At 42.2% G+C, this 21,595-nt stretch overlaps 1 protein-coding gene across 1 annotated transcript in view; it reads left to right on the forward strand.

The window, feature by feature from the left end:
- The first annotated feature begins 6,719 nt into the window (after positions 1–6,719).
- Positions 6,720–21,595, forward strand: part of LOC139121415 (tyrosine-protein phosphatase non-receptor type 9-like) — a 68,526-nt gene continuing 53,650 nt past the window's right edge. Inside the window, exon 1 of the mRNA XM_070686270.1 lies at positions 6,720–6,807. Coding sequence (XP_070542371.1) covers positions 6,775–6,807 — 33 coding nt within the window. The 5' untranslated portion in view covers positions 6,720–6,774. The remainder of the gene's footprint in view (positions 6,808–21,595) is intronic.

Genomic DNA, 21,595 nt, shown 5'->3' on the forward strand with positions numbered 1-21,595 from the left:
AGTCTCGCCAGCAGTGAATGCTCTCCAGCAGAGCAGTTCTGAATACGACTATCATTGTCGTTAGACAACTCCTGCTTGTCGACTGTCGTTAAGCTGCAGACTTCGCTGTTATATTTCCTGTAAAAAGTTAAATCCGACTTTGTTCTATTAATGAAAGTTGCCGCGGGTGCTTTTCTACGAATCCACAATACACATGCACTTTCTCACGATTTCCAGGAATCAGTATCAAATGCTTAGCTGTCATAAACCATTCCAACTGGTCTGTCTGTCTGTCTCTCTGTCTATCTGTCTATCTGTCTGTCTGTCTGTCTGTCTGTATGATTGCATGCATGTATTTTATGGACGTGTGGGCGTGTGTTTTTGTTTCATTGTCATTCCCTTTCTGTTACACACTGATATCAGAAGCCAAACCTTCGCGTAACTCACATCCAATGGCAATATATTCACAGAATTCTCCTCGTATCACTTTTAAATCGACATTTAGTAATTTGATATTGGATGATGGCGATCTTTTCTGTTATAAGGTAGTATAAGCCTCGAACTTGAAAGACTTACACAGTCCGGGTCAGCTCCAAAATTGGAGACGCTATACCATAATATTTTCCCCCTCTCATTAGCCAATCAGCGGCCAGCGCGCCATCAGTAAAAATTGTATTTCCTGGCAACCTCCACATGCGTCCTTCGTTACGTACGCCATACTGTGTCGAACTCCCGCGCCGTATTCTGTCATAATGTCGAACAGTTGTGTGGCCACTGTGTCAAAACACAATTTCAAAATCGCGTACCAGTTTTATTCTGGCTAAGACAACCAAACCCCATATATCGCTGTGATTCCTAGACTCTGGCTTGAAGTCCTGCGAAATATAAATCGTGTACCTACACAGATCGTTCAGAATACCCCATTTGTATCGGAGATGGCAGCGATACAAATTCTACCGTATGGGGAACAGTTGTGTGGCCACTCTGTCAACACATTTTCAAAATCGCGTACCATTTTTAGTCTGCGTTTGACAACTACAAAACAGGTATCGTTTTAAAGCTCTGACATTGCTCTTCTTTCTTGCAAAATGTTATACGCGTACCTACACAAATAACCTTTATGACAGTATTTCTAATAGAGATGACGAACATCCACAAAATGATTCTCGGTACTTGAGCGAAATCGATAAACTGGGGGTAGAAATGAATCGTCAATATTTCGAATATTTGTTCACTAATCGGACTCCTTGTTGGACATGACCTTCTGCAGAACACGTGGATTATGTTGACTGTCGAAATTCGTCGAAATTCACAAGACAGGGGCTTAATAAGCGGCCCAAAACTGCCGATCACACTTGGTGGGTAATTTGTGACCCAGCGTGACCTGTACTTTATTAATGATGTAATGTGGTCGATGATTGGCTGAATGCCGGAATACATTATCATAATGAGTCTCCAATTTTGGAGCTGACCCGGACTGTTACAGCGAACGTCAAAATGAACCGCAGACCAAGTTTGATAAGCCCCTATCAATTTCCCTAGCAATCTTCTAATACCCCTTGTAAAACATCCAGGTACTTTGGTCAGTAAACATACACTGCGCCTGCTGTGCTATCTCCATTCGATCTCCCTATGCAAGCTTCTGCATGGATCAAACCATTTTGTGCCAGTTTACAGCTATGGCTATTTGATATCAGTGTATTCAACGAAGCTCATGGCACACTTGTTATATTTTACAAAACAATGGGACACTGGAGTTCCCGAGACAGTATCGTTGGAAAATGACGTGTTTTCCCAGTATTTTCTCGATCCTTTGACCCTGCCCAACCCCGTCACCTAAATAGTATAGTTCATTACATAGTTGCGTCCGCCATTGTTATGTCACGATGTTAGTTTTCATCCTCTGAACAAGGAGTTTCTTAGTTTGAAGCAATTATCCTTTCATCTGTGAAGAGTTTTTATTGGTGACTATTACAATTTTCACTGCTATGCTGTTGTTTTCACAAGATGCAGACTGCTTTTCCGTGCAGTCAATCATAAGACAGTTTGTCTACTCTCTACAGTCCATGGAGTCAATGCATGCCAGTTCACACATGCACTATAGCACTATGCTGTTGATCGGCACATGATGTCCTTATGTCAAGTTTTGGGATTTTTTTGATGCTGAAATTTCACCAAAATGCCATTTCTGTATCCAGAGATTGTGTAATCAGTTTGATTTAAAACAGCGATATAAAACATTGTGTCAGTTAATCTCGGAAATTTTGGCTGAGTTTTGCTGTCTTTTATCTATGGTTGTCGATCAGTATGTGCATTGCATTAGGGGCTGTATAGAGAGACCCTGATGTAATCAAGGTATGCCAGTTCATAAAATCGTCAGAATATTTTTTTCTCTGTCGATGTCGATTTGCCCATGATTTGCCTTTCAATATGGATTTTTAGGCAAGAAAGAGCATCATAGAAAAACGGTTGACAGGCGTTTCCCAAACCAGCATCGCATGCTCAGCACTGTGAACGATGTCATAATGAAATACCGGAGAACTGGGCATTTCCAAGTTCACCGGCCGGCCGAGAGTCAAATCAGGGACTCACTCAGTACGACGACATTGTCTTTCACTAGATATACTAACTGGCTGTATCTCAGTCTTTCAGTGTGAATGTTTCTAATTTTACCGTGGAACTCAACTTGTACTTGAGACCTTGCCATTGCCTATCCATGTGCTCTTACACTGACATTTGTTTACTTTGCAAGCTCATGGAATAGCGCTGATCGCAAATGACGTCACTGTTCTCTCTCATTAATATGCATAAATAAACATTTGTCCGCATTTTCCGCATATAACGACGAGAATAAAACCTGCGAGTGTTAGAATGGCTATTTAGCGTCACAATTATTCGTATGAATTGATGACTGAGACTAAAAGCTGCAACAACAGCCGTGCATACAACGACAAAATTTGTCCGAATTTCAGCATATTTGTCCGAAAGTCGCGCGCGTGCAGCTATATTTAGTAACAAACCCGGAATCGCGATCAACGCTATTTACTATTCAAGTTTGGGTAAAGTATGTCATGTGACATGACTGCTTACACGGGAAATACTTCACGATAACAGGATCGACGCACGTAACAATGCAAAACAAGTTCTGTGAAAAATCGAGTTTGAAATTACTGTTGCAATTACAGGTATATACAGGTCTTAAAATCGCATGCTTTATTTCATTTCTTGTCAACCACTTTGGGCTTCAAAATGGTTTCTTCCGGAAAGGGAGCCAGAAATAGAAGGGAGATTGAATGGCGATAACACAGCAGGCGCCTTGTATGTTTATTGCCCTGTTTATCGGCAACACTAACCAAAGTACCTCGGTGTTTTCCAAGGGATATTAGAAGATTGCGAGGGAAATTGATAGGGGCTTATCAAACTTGGTCTGCGGTTCATTTTAACGTTCGCTGTAAACTTTTGTTCAAACTTATGAAACTTTCAACCATTATCTTACCAAACCAAGTACAGAAATCAGGGGTCACCGTGGAATTTTAGATACTAGAGTGTAAGAGAAATAATTACCTAAAATTTACCAATATTTGAAATTCAAAATGGCCTCCACCCCTGTGTAAACTCTTTGGGAAAAATAAAATTTTCGATTTTTCAGAAAAGAATTTTAAAAATAAGAGTCAGAAAATCCGACGGCGCATTGTATAGTAATACAAAGAACATGTGACGAAAATTAGTAAAATCGATATTGACAACCTGCAGCAGTTGTGCGTAACATCAGTCTCATAATATGGCTGTGTCTTTGTGTACAGAGTAATAATTCCTCGACTTGTGCATGATGGGCGGCGGATTAATTTTCATAAATTATGAAAAAAAACGAACATACCGATATCATTTGACATGCCTCGCGAGTATCCGCAATCTCGACGATGAGCGCGCCAGAGGCCTCCATTTAAATAACATTTAGACCCCATTCCCTAATGCTTTTCGAGGAATTCAATAATGGGTTAGGGTGGGTACCGGTGATATTTGTCACTCTTTCACAGTTAATAGCTGTCTTTAATCTGGTTTGCGAACATATAGCCGAAATATTGTTTAAAAAAGTAATACGGTACCCCTGAACGCATACAAACCAAAATTTCGAAGGTTTTGAAATATGCAAGTTTTCGTTGTTTGTCCATTTCCTGGAAGCCCTTACTTCTGCGTTGTGCGTTTCTTTTTCACGAGTTTCCCGAAAACTTGCAAATGTTGGGAATGAGGACAGCAGTCTAAACCACGGGGTATTGCAAGCAATATTCGTCTTGAAGTTACCTAGGGTAAATGCCATGTATCTCCCCTTCCTAATCCTACCTCCATGACAATCCTTATACATTTCCGCAGAGAACACGTATGTGCTTAATAAAAAAATGGTACTGCGAATATATATATGTATCACTAACATTTTCCTGGCAGATATAGGCCTAGAATAATACCAGAAGGCATATAAAAAGTTTGAATTTGCGACGGCAAAAACTCGTTCCTTTGAAATCGCTGTCAAACAACGCCTTCTGAAGTCTAAAGAGTTTAGAGTTGACATAATTCCAGCGTAAAGAGACACTATTGAACACGTGATGGCCACGGTCTCCAAATCCGGTAACTGGTATATCTGCCGTGATAAAGGGAAGACGTAAACAAGGTGTGGCTCCATAGCTGCGGTAGTTTTCTGACAGGTCTTTCATGCGAAGTCAAAATCAACACGAAACAAAGACAGAAAACTCGTCAGAAAACCACCACAACAGCTGAAAATGCACCAAAGCTAGACGTACATATGCTGGTAATGCATCCTGAAATAGCGGCAAAAAATCGACGTCGACGTCATCATGAATCAGCTTTTTTCCTGCTACATAGAAATTAATAAAATATGAAATTATATTTGATAAAACGGTTGTTCACCCAACTGTCCTTGGGTTGGGCAAAGCAAGAATAAACGGATCGTTGTTACTTTGGGTGTTTTTTTGTGAATCGAAGATAAAGCATTAACTTATCAATGTTACCTTCCGCGTCATTTACTGGGGATATGCACATATTTTCGGCTAACTCATAATGAAATGTGATTTAGAGATTTGAAGGTACCAGTACTCTGATCTTTTTCTTTCATTCTGATTTATTGCAGTGTCACATTTTCCTCAATTTGAATACCCTCGATGATAAGCACTTTTCAAAGAAAGTTCTTAGGGACCGTTCAGTTTTTACGGCCGGGGGGGCCGGCAAAATCCAGGGGGGTCATCGTAATTTTGGATCCGCGAAGGGGGGGGGGGGAGTCATCGCCTTTTCACTGGTAGGAAAGGAGGGGTCACCACATTTTCAAACACATAATACCTACAATAAAGTTTACTTTATGCCATGGCCATGATCGACCCTTTTTACCGGCGGGCCGCCTTGGGCGGCCCACTACAATAAATTAACTTTATGTAATAGCTCATGACCCTCTTAACGGGCAGACGCCTTTGGTGATCATGCAATGGCCATGATCGACCCTCTTTACCGGCGGGCCGCCGGGGGCGCCCCACTACAATAAATTGACTTTATTTAATGGCCCATGACCCTCTTAACAGGCAGCCGCCTTTGGCGGCCCACTCCAATAAAGTTTACTTTACGTGATGGCCCATGACACTCTTTAAAAAGCGAACCACCTTCGGTGGCTCACTAGAAATGAAGTGGCCCACATACAATGGAAATGAAGTTAAAAATTGCCTTACAGTTGTCCTAATTAACAGACGTTTGCATGGATGTGGCTGAGAAGTTTGTGCACTGGCATCTCTGCTACACGAATAAAGTGCGCCGCGTAACGGAGTTCAAATCCAAACCGTGCGGGTAAATTTGACATATGGGTTTTGGTTAGTGGTGGTGGTGGTGGTGGTGGTGGTGGTGTGTGTGTGTGTGTGTGTGTGTGTGTGTGGGGGGGGTTATCAAGTGTTTTCGTCTGACAAAGGGGGGGTCATCTCTTTTTTTTCACGAAAAATGCAGGGGGTCTATATTTTTTTGAACACCGCGACAAGATTTTGCCGCCCCCCCCCCAGGTCGTACAAACTGAACGGTCCCTTACAATCCAAAAGTTGGATGATACGAAATGCAGCCAGACGTAAATTAGGCCCTATCACAAATTGTTCCGTTGCATCGTTTGGATTGTGCAGGACGCTGACTCTTTAAGTCAACTCTAGGAAATTTGAAAAGGCAAAAACGTTTCGTTGGTGCACAGTCACTCCACAAACGATCGGGAATCGTTACTGACCGTATTGGTTGATTTTGTCACGTCACTATATTAAAATCGGACGCATGTTCTAGGGGTATGTTTGAGGCCAGGTCAAGGTCTGAGACTACTTTGATGTTGCACAGTGCGAGTTCATTCATAGTTTTTCTTTGGTAGTATGGTTTATTTCACAGTGATAACATTATTGTCATCTTTAATTACTGCGACCTCTCGTTTCTTTCTTTCTCTTTTGCCCGGCTCTTTTGAAAGATAAATTTATTCCAAGCAAAGTCAAATCTACACAACTGTAAGCTTATATTTGACAAGTAAACAAATAAAATGTACGAAATATTGGTCTAAACTGAATAAGCGGCCACTCAGCTTGAAAGATGAAAAAGAACCCCGCCCCCAAAAGATAAACTTTTATATTCCAGAAAGACGCCGCGGCCTACCCGGTAGTCTCGGAAATTAGGTTTAGCGCCACCAATCGAGCAAACACCGCCATCATTTAGTCATTTTACGACAACTCTGAACGTACGGTACTTGCGCATAGCTCTCAAGCACAAAACTTCATCATGGCTGCTGAGCTTAGCCCGGAAGAAGAGCAGGTACGTACATTTTTTTCCCGAATTCGCAATTTTAAAACTGTTTCTCCGGCCCAGAGAGTTTTGAACACGTATTGTACACTGTCTTCGTGTTCTGACCGGTCTTTGCTGAGTGTATGTTTTGCTACTTTGCCATGCAAAACCAACACCATCGAGACATGACCGAGATTGAATATGTGGAGTTTCTGTCATGTTTATTTCCGTATCTCAACGTCAAATTGTGTCGTATAGAGAACTTCTACATATCCTAGGGTCTAGGTTTTATGATTTCCTACCTGCTTAGCCCATTTCCAAACGTATTATTGGTTTCCGGCTCGGTCGTCGGTGTGATTTAGGTACTTATGCGGGTGGTTAGCGGTCATGGTGCGTGATAGATATAGATAAACAGGCGAGCTACCACAGACAAATTTGTTAATTTACTGAATGTATGCCGGTGTCAATTGTTATTCGGAATGACAAGGAGGTCTTTAAATATCATCACCGCTGTTATCCAGCCTTTTCACTACGAAGAGATAATCTCAGAGCCTGCGGCATTTTGATCTATTTTCTTGTCCACCGAGAGTATGGTCCTCCGGCCGGAGCAGGCACAGACGAAAGGAGAGTACGTGACGTACAAGAGGGCATGTCGACGTAAGACCAACCATTTCCGTTTCTATTACAAGTCCTGTAAATGGCCAAGACTACAATTGATCTACACGAAAAAAAAACTTCTGCTCACTCGCAAGGGATATATAACTTTCGTAGGTGCGAACAGTAGAATCAGCACCGTTTTCAATGTTTACCCCGGGGCAAGCGGTATACTATCGGATAGAATTTGTTATTTACAAATCAAGTGATGGGATTTGCACGGATCCGATATTGGCGTGAAGCAGCTGAACTGTACCGGACCTCAATTTCCAGTTCCTGCCATGACGCACTGGGTGGGCAGTATAGGCGCCACTAAATCATTTGAAGCCCAACCATTTCAGTGAAAACCTGAAATTTGTGGTACTCCACGAGCATTGAAAGGGCGTGGGTTTCCTCAGGTCTACCCTTGTTCCTGGAATTTGGATGTAATAGAAGACAGAATACCTTGTATTTGCCTTTTCACTAAAAAAATCCATATAGTATTTCAAAGAAAATTTTATAGAAAATTTCTTAAATTTTATATGGACTTTTGGTATCCAAGGGAAAGGAGTTTAACTTTTATCATTTGCAAGTGTTTATAGTTTTCAGTGGATCAAAATTCTGAAATTCGCCCAGAGTATCATGTCAAGACATTTATCAACAATATGATACAGTCCTCCCATGATGAAGTGAAGATATAAAGTGTATTGCTTTTCTCCTCCACGTTCTGTGTATACTAGAACATTCCTGGTGCTTGTAATAATTGGATTTTCAGATTTGCGTGTTGTGTTCTGCATCAGGATATATTTAGACTGTGTGATTCAAGCATGCGTGCAGTGATACAGTGTCCTATATCTCATCCCTGTTTCTGTGTTGTCAGTCGGAATTAACCGAACTGGTAAGGGAGCTGGAAATTAGATGAATAGGGAACAGTCATCGCCGTGATGTGATATTGCCCCGACAAACAGTCACTGTTAAGCAGATATGTTAGTTCACACTGGTTTATGCAAAGGAGAACACAAAAAGAACTTTCACTGTGTTTTCCATCCAGAGGTCCAACTCAGCCAAGTGTAAACAATATGGATTGTACCATAATTTGGCAGTGAGAGGGTCACAGGGGGCTTCAAAGGTCCAATTACTAACAATAGTTCCTTGAGCAGACGTCTTGATGTAGGATTCGCTGTATGAAAAATTAAATGATGGACAAAATGCTGACTCACATGGTTTATGAGGAATCAATGAACATGTCTGTTTCTCAAAGGACAACCAGGCCTTGATATGCATACTACTAGTCTTTTCAGAAAGGTGGAACTGTCGCAAGTAAATTTCTCTGAAACTTACCTAATGTGAGTTTCGCTTTCAGTTTCACATTGTCATAGCATACCTGTCAGATATCTGTCACACATTCTGTTGGAATAGTTTCACACATTACCTGTCTGATGTCGTCGTGCCTTGCAAGGTGTGGTATGATACAGATCATAGGGATTTTTTGAGGAAGGTACCTAAGTACTGATACTTTAATACGTTCAGAACAATAAGGGGGAGTTACCCTCAGAACCATCAATCCAGTTACAATCCAGTGAAGAATTATTAAAATGTGTGTGTGTGTGTGTGTGTGTGTGTGTGTGTGTGTTTGTATTAACTGTGAAAGATTTCATTCTTTTCATAATATGTTTGGCAACTAGCCTATGTTTACAAGATTATGGTACACGTTTGTCAATTTATGAAATTATGGGTAGGTTCATTACAGTGTTGGCCAAAATTCCACAACACACAATCATGAATGGCATCTTATAACTCTTGATCATAGTGCTCAGGATTCTCTGTATGTTACTGCGTAGACCCCAGGATCTATGGTTATGGTGTAGCATGTCTATTTCACACACTTCTAGGATCCTAAATACTTGTGTACATGTACTGTACAGTGCTCAAATCAGACCTGAGAAAATCGCAGGTGTTCTAAACTTGCTCCATGTAATCCTTGCCTGTGATGTAACTGTACTGTGTTTGATAATTATGCTATTTTTATTGCAAGAGAGAATGTCAAGGTGTTGTTTTGTGTATTATTTGTACAGACTTAGCGACAGATTTGTTCATACATTCATGGAGCTCAGTGGTATACTCAAGTGTACTAGTGTGAGTTAAGTTTGAAGTAGTTATCTTGAGAGAAAAAGAAACCCTACAATAACAAAAACCTTCACCTTTATTTTAGCCATGTCAAATATGGATGCCTGCTTCTGATGTTGCCAACCGGGCCAGAAAAAGTCTTAAACTCTGCTGAATAGGTATATGTGTATCTGCTTGTTTGAGTTCTGCAGATACGTGACTCTTTCACAGTCCCATCGCGGCTACATCTCAGACCATGGAAAAACCCTCAACAGTTGTGTGCTTGGCTCAGAGCTGTGTAGCCGTCGAGGGGCTGTGAGAGAGTCTATGCATTGTATTTTGTGTCAGTTAGTTTTGTGCCAGTGTGCACGTCCAACGTAAACACTACCCACAAAATATGTCTCTCATTTGGACTCTGTGTAGATGAAACACAAGCAATATTATACCTGGAAAAGCGATCATGCACTGTTCAGTATTGGTTAATGGACCTGCATGTACATGTACACACCAGTACAGAGCAAGTTAAATAAAGAGTGTGAGAGTTTATCAGAAAGGCGATACACACCTCCAAAATAAAACGTTTGAAGCTTTTGCTCATACTTGATTAAAGAGACTCTCATTCATAATGAGAAATAATCATGAGTCACTCTGATAATTTATGGTTTGCAAAAGCAAATTGCCATGTTTATATTTACTGATGTGTGAAATTCAAAATGGATGCCATTCTCTATGGTAATAAGTGGGAAGAAAATGAAGTGTTTTATTTTCTGTGACGAAAATGGTAGAGAGTTAATTTTTCCTCTAAAGGTTTTAACATGAGTCTACACAAACTTTGACTTAAAAGCCTTTTATTAGTAAAATGAAAAAAAATTAGTTCCCCAGGTGCGCTGTGCCGGAAAGAATTTATCAGTGAATGGTTTAGAGTGAAAATGTTAGACTTCAGTGGCATTGTCAGCTGCTGGATATAACCTACATATAACCATTAACCATCTGAGACGTTTTTTTATTTTAAATGACTTCATCTTCAAGTCATCCACTCCTGTTTAATTGTAGTTTCTGCATCAGAGGGTTTCTCCTGGTCCTTGTCAATTTCATCGTAGGACTACTGATGGGTTGACTGACCCCCTTTATCGCTGACCCACACTGAAGGTCATATCCTATTTTGTAGTGAGATGACCCATAAATGTATTACGACTGTCTGTGTCTCATCCATGGAGTAATTCAATAAACCAAGGAACTTTACAGCGACTTGTAATCGTAAATTGTATGGTAAAAAACATCGATACATAAGAAATTTACATTTATTCGTTTAGAACGTTTGTACATTTCTTGAAGAGCGTAACCAATGCCTAGGAGACCACTGTAAAACACTTGCATTTATTTTTTGCGTTTTTGGATTTTTATTGCAATTAGCAGGTTTTTAATGTAGGTAGAATGACATCCTAGCCATTGTTAACCCTTTTCCTGCCGAGCGCCCCTGTCCGTTATCCTGCCAAGTCGGTCAAAACCGGCCCCCTTTTCCGTGTCTACAGAAGATAGGCTCTCCTGCACGCTTTCCTGCCAGGCATTTGGCGGGAAAATACCGCATTTTCGGGGTACGATTACCGACCATATACGTGTTAGACTTCAAAAATTTTTGCATGCCCGTATAGAGGGGCAACCGCTGATGAGGTTGTGTCCAGAAAATGACGAGGTCACCGGCGTTCTTTGCCCCGGGGGACGTGCACTTTTATGCCCTTTTCTAGCTTACTTTCGCGGAAGTAAAGCTCGTTCGCCGGCACGCACGGCCACACCGGGGAAACGTCACCTCTCTCGTGGGTTAGTAGAAGACCCAGGGGTTAGTGCTATGGGTGCGGGAGCACCCTGAAACCTGTCCTGTTTCCCCTGGGTTGTGTCACTTGGCCACGTACTTTGAACGACTTGGAAGAGTCGCACAGTGCAGTCTGCTTTGACGTAGTGTCAACGACATAGTTCCGCCATTGAAGGAAGGCGTGTACGTAGTTTGGCCAGTTCAGTGAACACTTAGCTCGTTAGTGTTACCGTTTCCTAACAGGTTAGTTGTGCAGTTGTTACTAAGGTGCAGTTTTGTACCACCTTAGCTCTGGACAGTGCAACTGCTCTATGCACTAACCCCAACGACAGATGGTTGGTACAACGTCTACGTCGCACGAGCACAGCCTCCGTTGGGCTGTGCCCCTCCCACGTGATACAACGCACGTTCATCCATTACTATAGCGTCCTTACGGATCTGCCAAAAACGAAAGTGGGGGTAAAAACAAAAACGAAAATATGCGATCATAGATAGTATTTTATTCGGGAATAATTTACATTATGCCGAACAATAAATCTCGGAGTCTGTCTCGACGTCCAGTGCATGGTCCGTGTTTCAAAAATTACAATCGGGGTGGCAGATCCGTGTTTCAAAAATTATAATAGGGGGAATTGTACAAAATAATCCGTCTAAACAAACAAACGAAAATATGCGATCCATAGATAGTATTTATTCGGGAATAATTTACATTATGCCGAATAATAAATCTCAGAGTCTGTCTCGACGTCCGAGTGCATGGTCCGTGTTACAAAGATTACAATCGGGGGATTGTACAAAATAATCCGTGTTTCAATTTACAATCAGCGGGATCGTAAAGCACAAACAAACGGCACAACCGTGCTCAAAATGTGATCATGGTCCGTGTTCAGAATACAGTCAAGCCACTGTTAGGCGAAGCTGTCCCCTGTCCGTTATTTACGTCGGGTTCTCTTGCTGATGGGTGTCGTCGGGGCTGTGTGAGTAGAGGTCTGCACGCCAATGCTCCTCTTACCTCGTAGCGTCATGCGATGATGAAAAGCCGCAAAACACTCGCCCTCGTGAAGATGAACCCCGCACAGACTACATCCTTTGGACGTCTCAGACAGTCGTCCGCTCGCAGTGGTCTTACCCTCTCTGCTGCATACTTTACAGCATTTCTGCCGCCCCTCCAAACGGCTGACAACGTGCATCGGCTGATTTTGTGGATTGATGTACGAGGCAAGAGAAACGGTGGCCTCGACCTCTCTCACACTGGGCTGCGATCGCCCACAATAACCGCCAATGAGTTGTTTCCCGACACGCAGATGAAACATCTTATGGGTCAGCTTACTATCACGGTGTACATGCTTGAAGCATATATATGCATTTACCAGGGCAACATCAATCAGGTAACATGCCAGATATGTCCACCATCTGTGGTTCTTGCGCCCAGTGTGAAAGTACTTGCGCTTCTGGTTGGCTCGGTCGACGCCTCCCATGTACCGGCGATAATTATACAGCGACAGAGGCACTTGTCACCGCTCGTCTCCCTCCCCCACTGGCACGCACTCCAAGGGTGGATAGACCGTATTCAAGATCAGCACCTGAGCGTTACTATCCTGATAAGCAGTGATGTTAAGACGAGAGTCCGTTCTGGTCGTGGCTTTCATATCCCCAACAGACAGAGGAAGGCGCTTCCTCTTACCCGGCGGAATTAATTGAGGGGGCATGGTGCGACGATTACGGCGGTTAAAATTCCCGACCATGTAGATCCCGGTCTCAATCAGCTCTCTAGCAGTAACGACCGTGCTAAACAGGCTATCACAGAATAGGCTGTGATTATATCCACAGAATGGCTGGACCAGCTCCATCGTAATTCTTTTCACCACACCTCGCTCCTGCCGTCTCCCATCAGTCCGATCCCGAAATTTCACACCTAGGTACGGTGCAAAGTTAGCGATGTATGCAGTGGTGGAGTCGCACAGCTGCCATATCTTGAAACCGTCTCGATCAGGCTTATGCGGTAATCTCTGCTTAAATTTAGAACGGCCCTTAAATTGCACCATGCCCTCGTCGATGGAGATCTCTCTACCCATCTTATAATTATTTACGCACCGGTCAACTATGGGCTCCATCCATGGATTGATTTTATACAGGGGATCCTCCTGACACCGACGTCGGCGGCGTGCCTCATCAGGATCACGACGTGGATCGTTCTCTGGGTCTGCCAGATGAAAGTATCGCATAAGCTGCTGAAAGCGACTGCGGTAATCACAGTAGAAATACCCTGGTTTCTCAGAAAGGGATCGCTAGACCAATAATCCTCCACTGATGATTTACGGTCGACACCCATACAGACTAAGACGCCAATGAACGCCTGCACCTCTCGGTAGTCAGCGTTACGCCAGTATTTATCTATTTTCCTAGCGATATATCGCTGGTGGAATTTGGCGTATTTATTAGTCTCGTCCTTGGCCAATCTGATCAGTGTAGCTGGAATAAACTTAAAAAAGTAATCGAGCTCACGGGAGTGGCTGGGCAAGGTGAAAGTCGGTCCTCTCTCATGGTCAAAATCGGTCTCCTCAAATATATTAGCATCGGTAGTCTCCGACATACGCCAGACAGGAGGTGTGTCGTCCTCCGCCAACACAGCAGCAACGTCATCATCGTCGTCAGAGCTTGCCTCACCTACGTACTGCCTGTCATAAAAGTCATCGTCCTCTGCCGCATCCTCGTCAACCTCCGAGTCGGACTCAGCGGTGATATCACCGTCGTCTGGGCGTCTGGGCCTGAACTCGCCCGTAGCGGCATCAAGGATCATATCTGGCTCAAAATCAGGTGGGCTATCCTGATAACGAACCCTCCGCACTATCTTTTTCGGCGGGGACATCGCAGCACACGAAACTATGGCAGGGGCGGGGGCGGCCGCCCCCGCCGATGACGAGGACTCAAGCTCTTTCGCACTGGGCACAGGAACTCTCCTGACGCAGGATGAGGGCTCATAGTAGCAACAGGTGGTGTCTCTCCTGGAGCAGCCGGGGGAGAACCAATGGCATCAGCCGTCTCGTTACTCACTGTCTCACTAGCAGCAGCAGACGTAGTCTGTGCAGGTGAAGTATCTCCCACAAGAGCAGATGTAGTCTCTGCAGGTGAAGTAGTCTCTCCCGGAGCAGCCGGGTGAGAACCACTGGCGACCGGTGACCCGTCATCATCCTCATCGGCAGAACGATCGCTCTTACGTTTACGCTTACCACTGGGTTTTTCAACCGGAGATAGCTTCGCCTTACGGGAGCATTTCTTGCCCGACTTCTTAGAACGTTTACTAGGGACATCACAACGATCGCTACCACTACCACCCGGAGACTCTGCATCTTTGAGCTTCAGTCGTCTGCTCGCCTTCAGAAAACTTTTGCGGTCCGTCAAGCTCATGTCTGGAACAGTGTCGACAGACTAGCAGGTCCCTCCCTTTTAAAGCCACAGGGAAACAAAGCCCTGGACATGATTGGACGCAGGGGTGTTAATATATGCATCCACCTGTTATTATAATGGACCTACGGCAATCAGTCCACCAACCGGCGCTGACATTCCTACCCGTCATGTAAATTGCCTGTCCGCACCATTTGATATGCTAATAATACTCATTTGCGATGCAAATCCCTCGAGCACTTAGCATAACATAGTCAATGTCATTAGCATCTCAACTTGACATTCCGTCCAGCTGGGTACGTGGCATGCGCACCTGCCACCCAAGGACGTTGGCCCAAGCCCATGTTTAGTACGGGTGGGAAACCCGTATCTTTAACCTCATGTCCCTTCTAAGTACGCCTGCGCAGGGCGTATTGTCATCCAAGTCGGTGACAAGCCAACCCGACAGATCGCCCATTAAGCAGTAATGGACTGGCCGTCTCGTTCTTGTACGGCAACGAACAGTGCTTCAGCGGCTTGTTTAGGTCATAACCGTCGCCTGCCGAGCGGCTTACCCAACTAAGGCGGTCAAAGATGAAGGATGCCAAAATTGTCAACGGCTGTCTCGGCCTCGTCCGTTGGGCAAACATGGCTCCTTCAAATAACGTGGCCAGCACGTCTACGTCATCAGCGGTGATGACGACCCGTCATTGACGCCCGAGTGCGTAAAACTCGGAATATACCGACAGGTACCTCTACCTGAGTCGGTCATACTACGGTATAAACCAAACACAGGTCTGCCAACTCCCGTTAGACTCGGCCGTTAGCCGAACTTCACAGGGACAACATAGGCGTAACAAGTCGGTGAACAACGGTTCACGCACCTAACCGCAGCCGCCAAGTCGGTGAACAATGGTATCAAATTTTGAGGCCATGTTCCTGAATGGCAAGGCTGAGGCGGTGTGTTTCGTTGCACGGCTTGAACGTCTAGAGCCAAGTGCAGCCGACAACGTCCGACATCTGAGTGGGTAGTCTTTTCGAGAAGGTAACAAGTCGGTTAAAAGCGGTGGTTACCCTTCACAAATGTCGCTCAAGTCCGTTCGGATCAGTTCCATGTCAGGGACTAATCAAGCCGAGTCCGTCAAATCCGTCCGCACTTCCCGTCAATCAGGACCAAGTCCGTGATTTTCGTCTCGCACCATTGGCAAAAAATTGCACCGCCAGCTGAGGCGGTCTTAGGCGGTTGCCTTACAGAAAGCCGAGTCCGTCAAATCCGTCCGCACTTCCCGTCAATCAGGACCAAGTCCGTGATTTTCGTCTCGCACCATTGGCAAAAAATTGCACCGCCAGCTGAGGCGGTCTTAGGCGGTTGCCTTACAGATTAGCGTTGCCGAGACGGTCAATTTCGGCCGCAATCTATGTAGTGCCTCAGAGCCAAGTTAACCCAAACTCCGCTAGAATACGTCAACGTGCTAACCTGCCAAGTACGCTACTCGTCCACCCCAAAAAAACCAGTCCCCCACCGGGGTGGGGGACTGGCTGGGTAGCTTCCGCACCTTTCCCTGTCGTTGGACTCTCTGTGAACCCATTTGAGAGCAAACGCTGTTCCTCGCCCAAAACCTGTCCTCGAACGACCCCTAGCGCGAGCAAGGGTTTGCTACACGTAGTTCCGTCGACTAGGCAGGAAAGGGGGGTACCAAAAAGTAGCCCGATTTCCACCGCCTTGGCAGGATAACGGCCGTGGCTGCTCAGATTCTAGCTACACCGAATTTCAAGCGGATTTTCACCGACTTGGCAGGAAAAGGGTTAATAAAGCGAAAAGTTTTAATTAGCAAATTGACAGACCTAGCTAAATTTGCTAAGGAGGGATGCTAGCTGAGAAGACTCGTTTTATAGTGCATCCCGATGCTAACTGTGTATACCATAACAACTGATAAACACGTACATGTACATGTATCTCCATTGTAAATATGTGATTTTTTTGAGAAATTGATTTTTGGGTTTTAGGGCTAATGGACAGCATCAAAACCTTTACCGTCACAATTCGATTTATACAGTTGGACGACCAGCATTTTCTCATGAAGGAGTGGTCAGAAATTTATGTAGCAAAATCATCAGAGAGGCATCTGGTATGTGCTTTTGTGTGTGTGTGTGTCTGTGTCTGTGTCTGTGTGTGTCTGTCTGTCTGAGTCTGTATACATTCGTTTAATTAAGGTAGCGGTAAAGGCTATTTTTGCACGAATTCTTTTCTCAGAGTTAATATCAAGTTTCAAGTGTTAAAATCAAGATATTTAGTTCAAATTTTCAGGATAACTCCCTTACTTAATACTTTCTCCAAAGTATATAAAAATTGTATATTTGCAGCCATGGTTTTGAAATATGACACCAGTAAATATTAAAATTTAATTTTTCACATTGTTTTACATATTTGAATTTAATAATAATTGGATAGTACTTAATACTACCAAATTAGTTATAAATATGTTGACACTATTAATTGTAAGATTTGTACGGCAGGATTTGTAAATAAAATTTGTTTTTATGATTTTACATGGGTTTACATATCAAAAAATTATTAAAAAATTCTTTCAAATTTCAAAATGTGATTTTTCAAAAAGTACTTCAAATACAGGAAAATTGTGCCATTGTCATCTTGTCCGTAACTTTGTTAATAGGCTGTAAAAATTCCGTGTCCATATCTCATTTCAAAGGTTGGATTAAATTGGCATAAAATTATGTAGGAAAACTGTTATTCTGTCAAAAATGTTGAAAACAAGCAATATTTGCACCCCTCTTTTGAAGTCACAGAGCAGTCTTTTTGGTTAATCTCACTTTTGACACACACCTCTTTGACACTCAAAGAATCTAAAAATGCATTTACAATAGCAGTCACGCATTCTGAATGCAAGCACTGCCTTGTCAAACTTTCCTGAAAAACAGCAAAAATGACTTTCCCTTTTCAAACATTTTTTTAAAAGCTAGGGGACCTCTACCATAGTTAATACACTAAGGACTCCCCAACTTCCTCTTATTTGGTCACTTTTTCAGAAGTTTCAACAGGCTATAACTCTGCAATGCCTTTGACCCCAAATGTCTGGGTTTTTTTTATTCCACAGAGAATGTTGACTACTTTTATATTTTAATAGTTTTATTGAAGTTTATAACTGACGCTCTAGCCTTTACCGCTACCTTAAGAGAAATATTGGAAAGAAGGCAGTTTGTCATTTTCATCTCAGGTGGGTGTACAGTAGCAGTGTGTTTAATAGGATTACTAAATCATAAGTGTCTTGAGGGACACTCTTTTCTTGGAACAGTTCTGTCTGATCCAGTCAGTATGCTGTGATCAGGAGCTTGTTGAGATAAATATTTTACAGGTATTTGGGATAAGAATGCACATGTTAAAGGTAGAATTATAAAAGTAGAGAGTTATCTCATTTCATCTCTTGTATTTTCAGTTTTTTTCAGTTCAATGAGTATTCACCGAGCAGAGCAGAATTCCTCTTTAATTAATATTTCAAGATCAGCACAGATGGGTAAATTTTGAACCTTGCCTCTTTCTGGAAAGATTAAGGAATAAATCTCCGGGTAACTTGGATTATGTCTGCACTTGCAGTTTTTATGAACTGCTCTAGCTGGCTGATGTTGTTCTTGTCAACAATTATCATGTGTGTACATGTACAGTGTGGCTGCTGTTGTGTGTGTCTGAGTGACAGTTGAGTGTCCATTATTTTGAACATGCTTTCTCTGAAGATTGTTGTTTGCAAGTATAAGCATGGAATAGCACAAAAGAAAGTTTTCTCAGCAGTGAAACATCCATGGACAACTCAAGGTGCACACATGTATGTTGTTTGAGACAGATATAGTGTTGAAAGTAATATCTGTTATGAGCCTGTTGTATCTGTTGTACTTGAAAATACATGGTGACAAAAAGACTCTGAGAACATACATTGTAGAAGTATTAATATTTATCAGTTTACAAACACAACTTTCAGCCAGTAAGTGAGGCTGTCAGCATGTAAACTTTGCTTAATTAAGGAAACCTGTGGACTATTTTGTTGTGTTTTAAAGTCAAGAGACTGCTGTACATGATTCATAATCAATTTCCCAAACGACGATACTGAAAATCAGCTTATTTCTCTACTAACAAAACAAGAGTTATCTTTTAATGAACAACTTGCTGATTATATTTTTACTTTATATAAACAAAGAAATACCTAGTTATATTTATTATTAGCTACTATTATTATACTGTAATACTTTATCTTTATTGAAGAAAATTTTTAACTTATTTTTGTATCACACTTTTATTGCCACAAATGTGATGTAAATCCTATATTTACAAGCAAGCAATAAAAATATTATTATTATTATTATGACATGCAAAATGTTTTTTTGATAAAGACAGAACACATCCATGTATTTTATCTTTGTTACGCCACATTGGTGTGGAGAGTACGGGTTTTGTTTGTCAGTTATAAATGTGTGTGCTCTGAGTTGATAGTAGTTCACTGATATCGATTTTTCTTGAAAATGTTCGAAACGAAACAAAGTTTTGTTTGTATATGGTAAATGTTTTAGTACGGTTGGTGGATGAAGGGGGACCATGTTCGAAGGTGATTTCGAAATTGAATGACATTTTATCAAAGACCAGTTGGTCATTCATTGTTAGATTGGTGTTGATTGTATTTTCAAGGAAGAATTCATGTAGTTATGTTAATGCAGTGAACAGGTCGTGTCAAAATGTTAGTATAACCTGTATGCCGAGTTTGCACAGATTTGTAAGTGTAAACATGAACAGGTGCACAAAGTGATGACTTAGAAATACATATCAAAACCAGATGGCATATATCATGTGGTTTTTGAGTTCACCTTGTACAGGTATGTTCCTTGGATCCTTGAACGTCTTCTGGCAGGGTTCATGTGTTTTTCAGCATGGCCATATTGGCCATTGCCACAATCACAGCCTTTCATGCTGTAATTGTACATGTGCAAATGTACCTGTGTGTGGGAGTCACAATTCAAGGCCCAAACCTACAAAGATACAATGGCCTTCATAATGTTATTGTTGTGTAATTGAAAGAAGTTAGAAGCCGAGACTGGTCAACCATCATGTTTGTGTGATCCTCACACAGAGAAATTTAAACTGGCGCAGATACTCTTTGGTTTGTTGTTGAAATTGAGGTCATGATAATTTCAACTGTACTCTGATCATACCCTCAGTGTAAACAGAAGCTTAAAGCCCTGTATACTTGTCAAACAAGTATGAATCATTTGTAATTTGATTTCAGAATGGATTGGTAATGCATAACGTAATTGTTCCGTCAACCTGGCATGTGAAACCAACATGTACAAGTATGAGCTATTGTTGTCTATATTTGGTCTCATTTGAAACTGCCACAGGTCTTGTGACTGTTTTGATAATACCGGTGGACGAAGTCCGGGGGACTTTTAAGTGGCATGTGTGCGTACGTCCTTGTGTCCGTTCTTGTGTCCGCAGAGATATCTCAGATATGCTCAGGCTAATTTCTGTGAAACTTTGTTTTAAGGATGATACACTTTGGCATACATATATACAAATCGATTGGTTTGTGATACAATCCGATATGGCCACCAGGCGGCCATTTTGTTTCCATTTTTTTCATGTGTACAGCCATTATGCCGACATTCAAACTTGGTACAAGAACAACACACTATGACTGACATATGCACATCACACAATTTCTTTTTGGTTTGATTCAATATGGCCACCATATGGCCAGTTTGTTTTGATTTTTTTCATCCCACAGCCATTACTCAGACATTCCTTGACGGATTTCTTTTAAAATTGGCACAAGGACAACGCACTAAATTGTATGATATACAAATGCATGTGAAATTGTTTTATGATATGATCCAAAATGCAGGAGAATTTCTCAGAATTAGGTGATGGATCTTCCTGAATCTGTGCACAAATCTGAATCCATTTCCATAAATCAAAGCATTGTACAATGCGAGACCACTTGTCTACTCTTGTGCTTTGAATACCGTCTTTGTCTAAGTCTCCTTGGAAAAAGTCTGGGGAAATTATAGACTGGGCTCTGTCTGTCTGTCTGTCCATATTGCCATCCGTGCGCCTGTCCATGCATGAGTCCATCCATCCATCTGTCTGTCCACGCAGGTATCTCAGACATGCCCTGGTCAGTTGCATTCAAACTTGGCATGCACTCTGGCATCCATATGCAGATTAATGTGTTTTTCTGTTTGATCCAATATGGCTGCCAAGTTGTCATTTTGTTTCCATTTTTCATATCTGAAGCCATTACTCAGACATGTCTTGAGTGATTCTTTCAGACTTGACACAAAGACAAAATATCATGAAATACATGAATGCATGTCTAATATTTTAAACAATATAATCAGTATGGTTGTCTAGCAGCCATTATGCTCTGATTTTCCGTGTCCAAAGCTACTACTCACACACATGCTTGGACCGGTTTCTTTCAAACTTGGCACAAGGACAACACATTACAACTTTACACGTGCATGTCAAATTTTTTCATGATACAATCTAACATGGCTCCCAAGTGGCCATTTTGTTCTTACTTTTTCATACCTGCTGTACACGTACTTTTATAACATATAGCCACATCTGTTACCCAACTATTACACACAATGTCTTTCTACACTAATTCCATTCGTACTTGGTATATCAACAGTGCACATGCACATCGATACAAGGTCAACACTTTGTCAGCCATTTTCTTGACTTGTTTTTACCAAGTTCATTTCACGTCATCATTTCCAACAGTGGTTTTCCAAATTTGTTAACCAAGCATGGACTTTGTCATTTACAATGACTTGTTCCTTGGAAAATGTGGTGACATGTAGATATACGACCCTGTTTAT

Source organism: Ptychodera flava, chromosome 21 (genome assembly GCF_041260155.1).
Source record: "Ptychodera flava strain L36383 chromosome 21, AS_Pfla_20210202, whole genome shotgun sequence".
NCBI lineage: Eukaryota > Metazoa > Hemichordata > Enteropneusta > Ptychoderidae > Ptychodera > Ptychodera flava.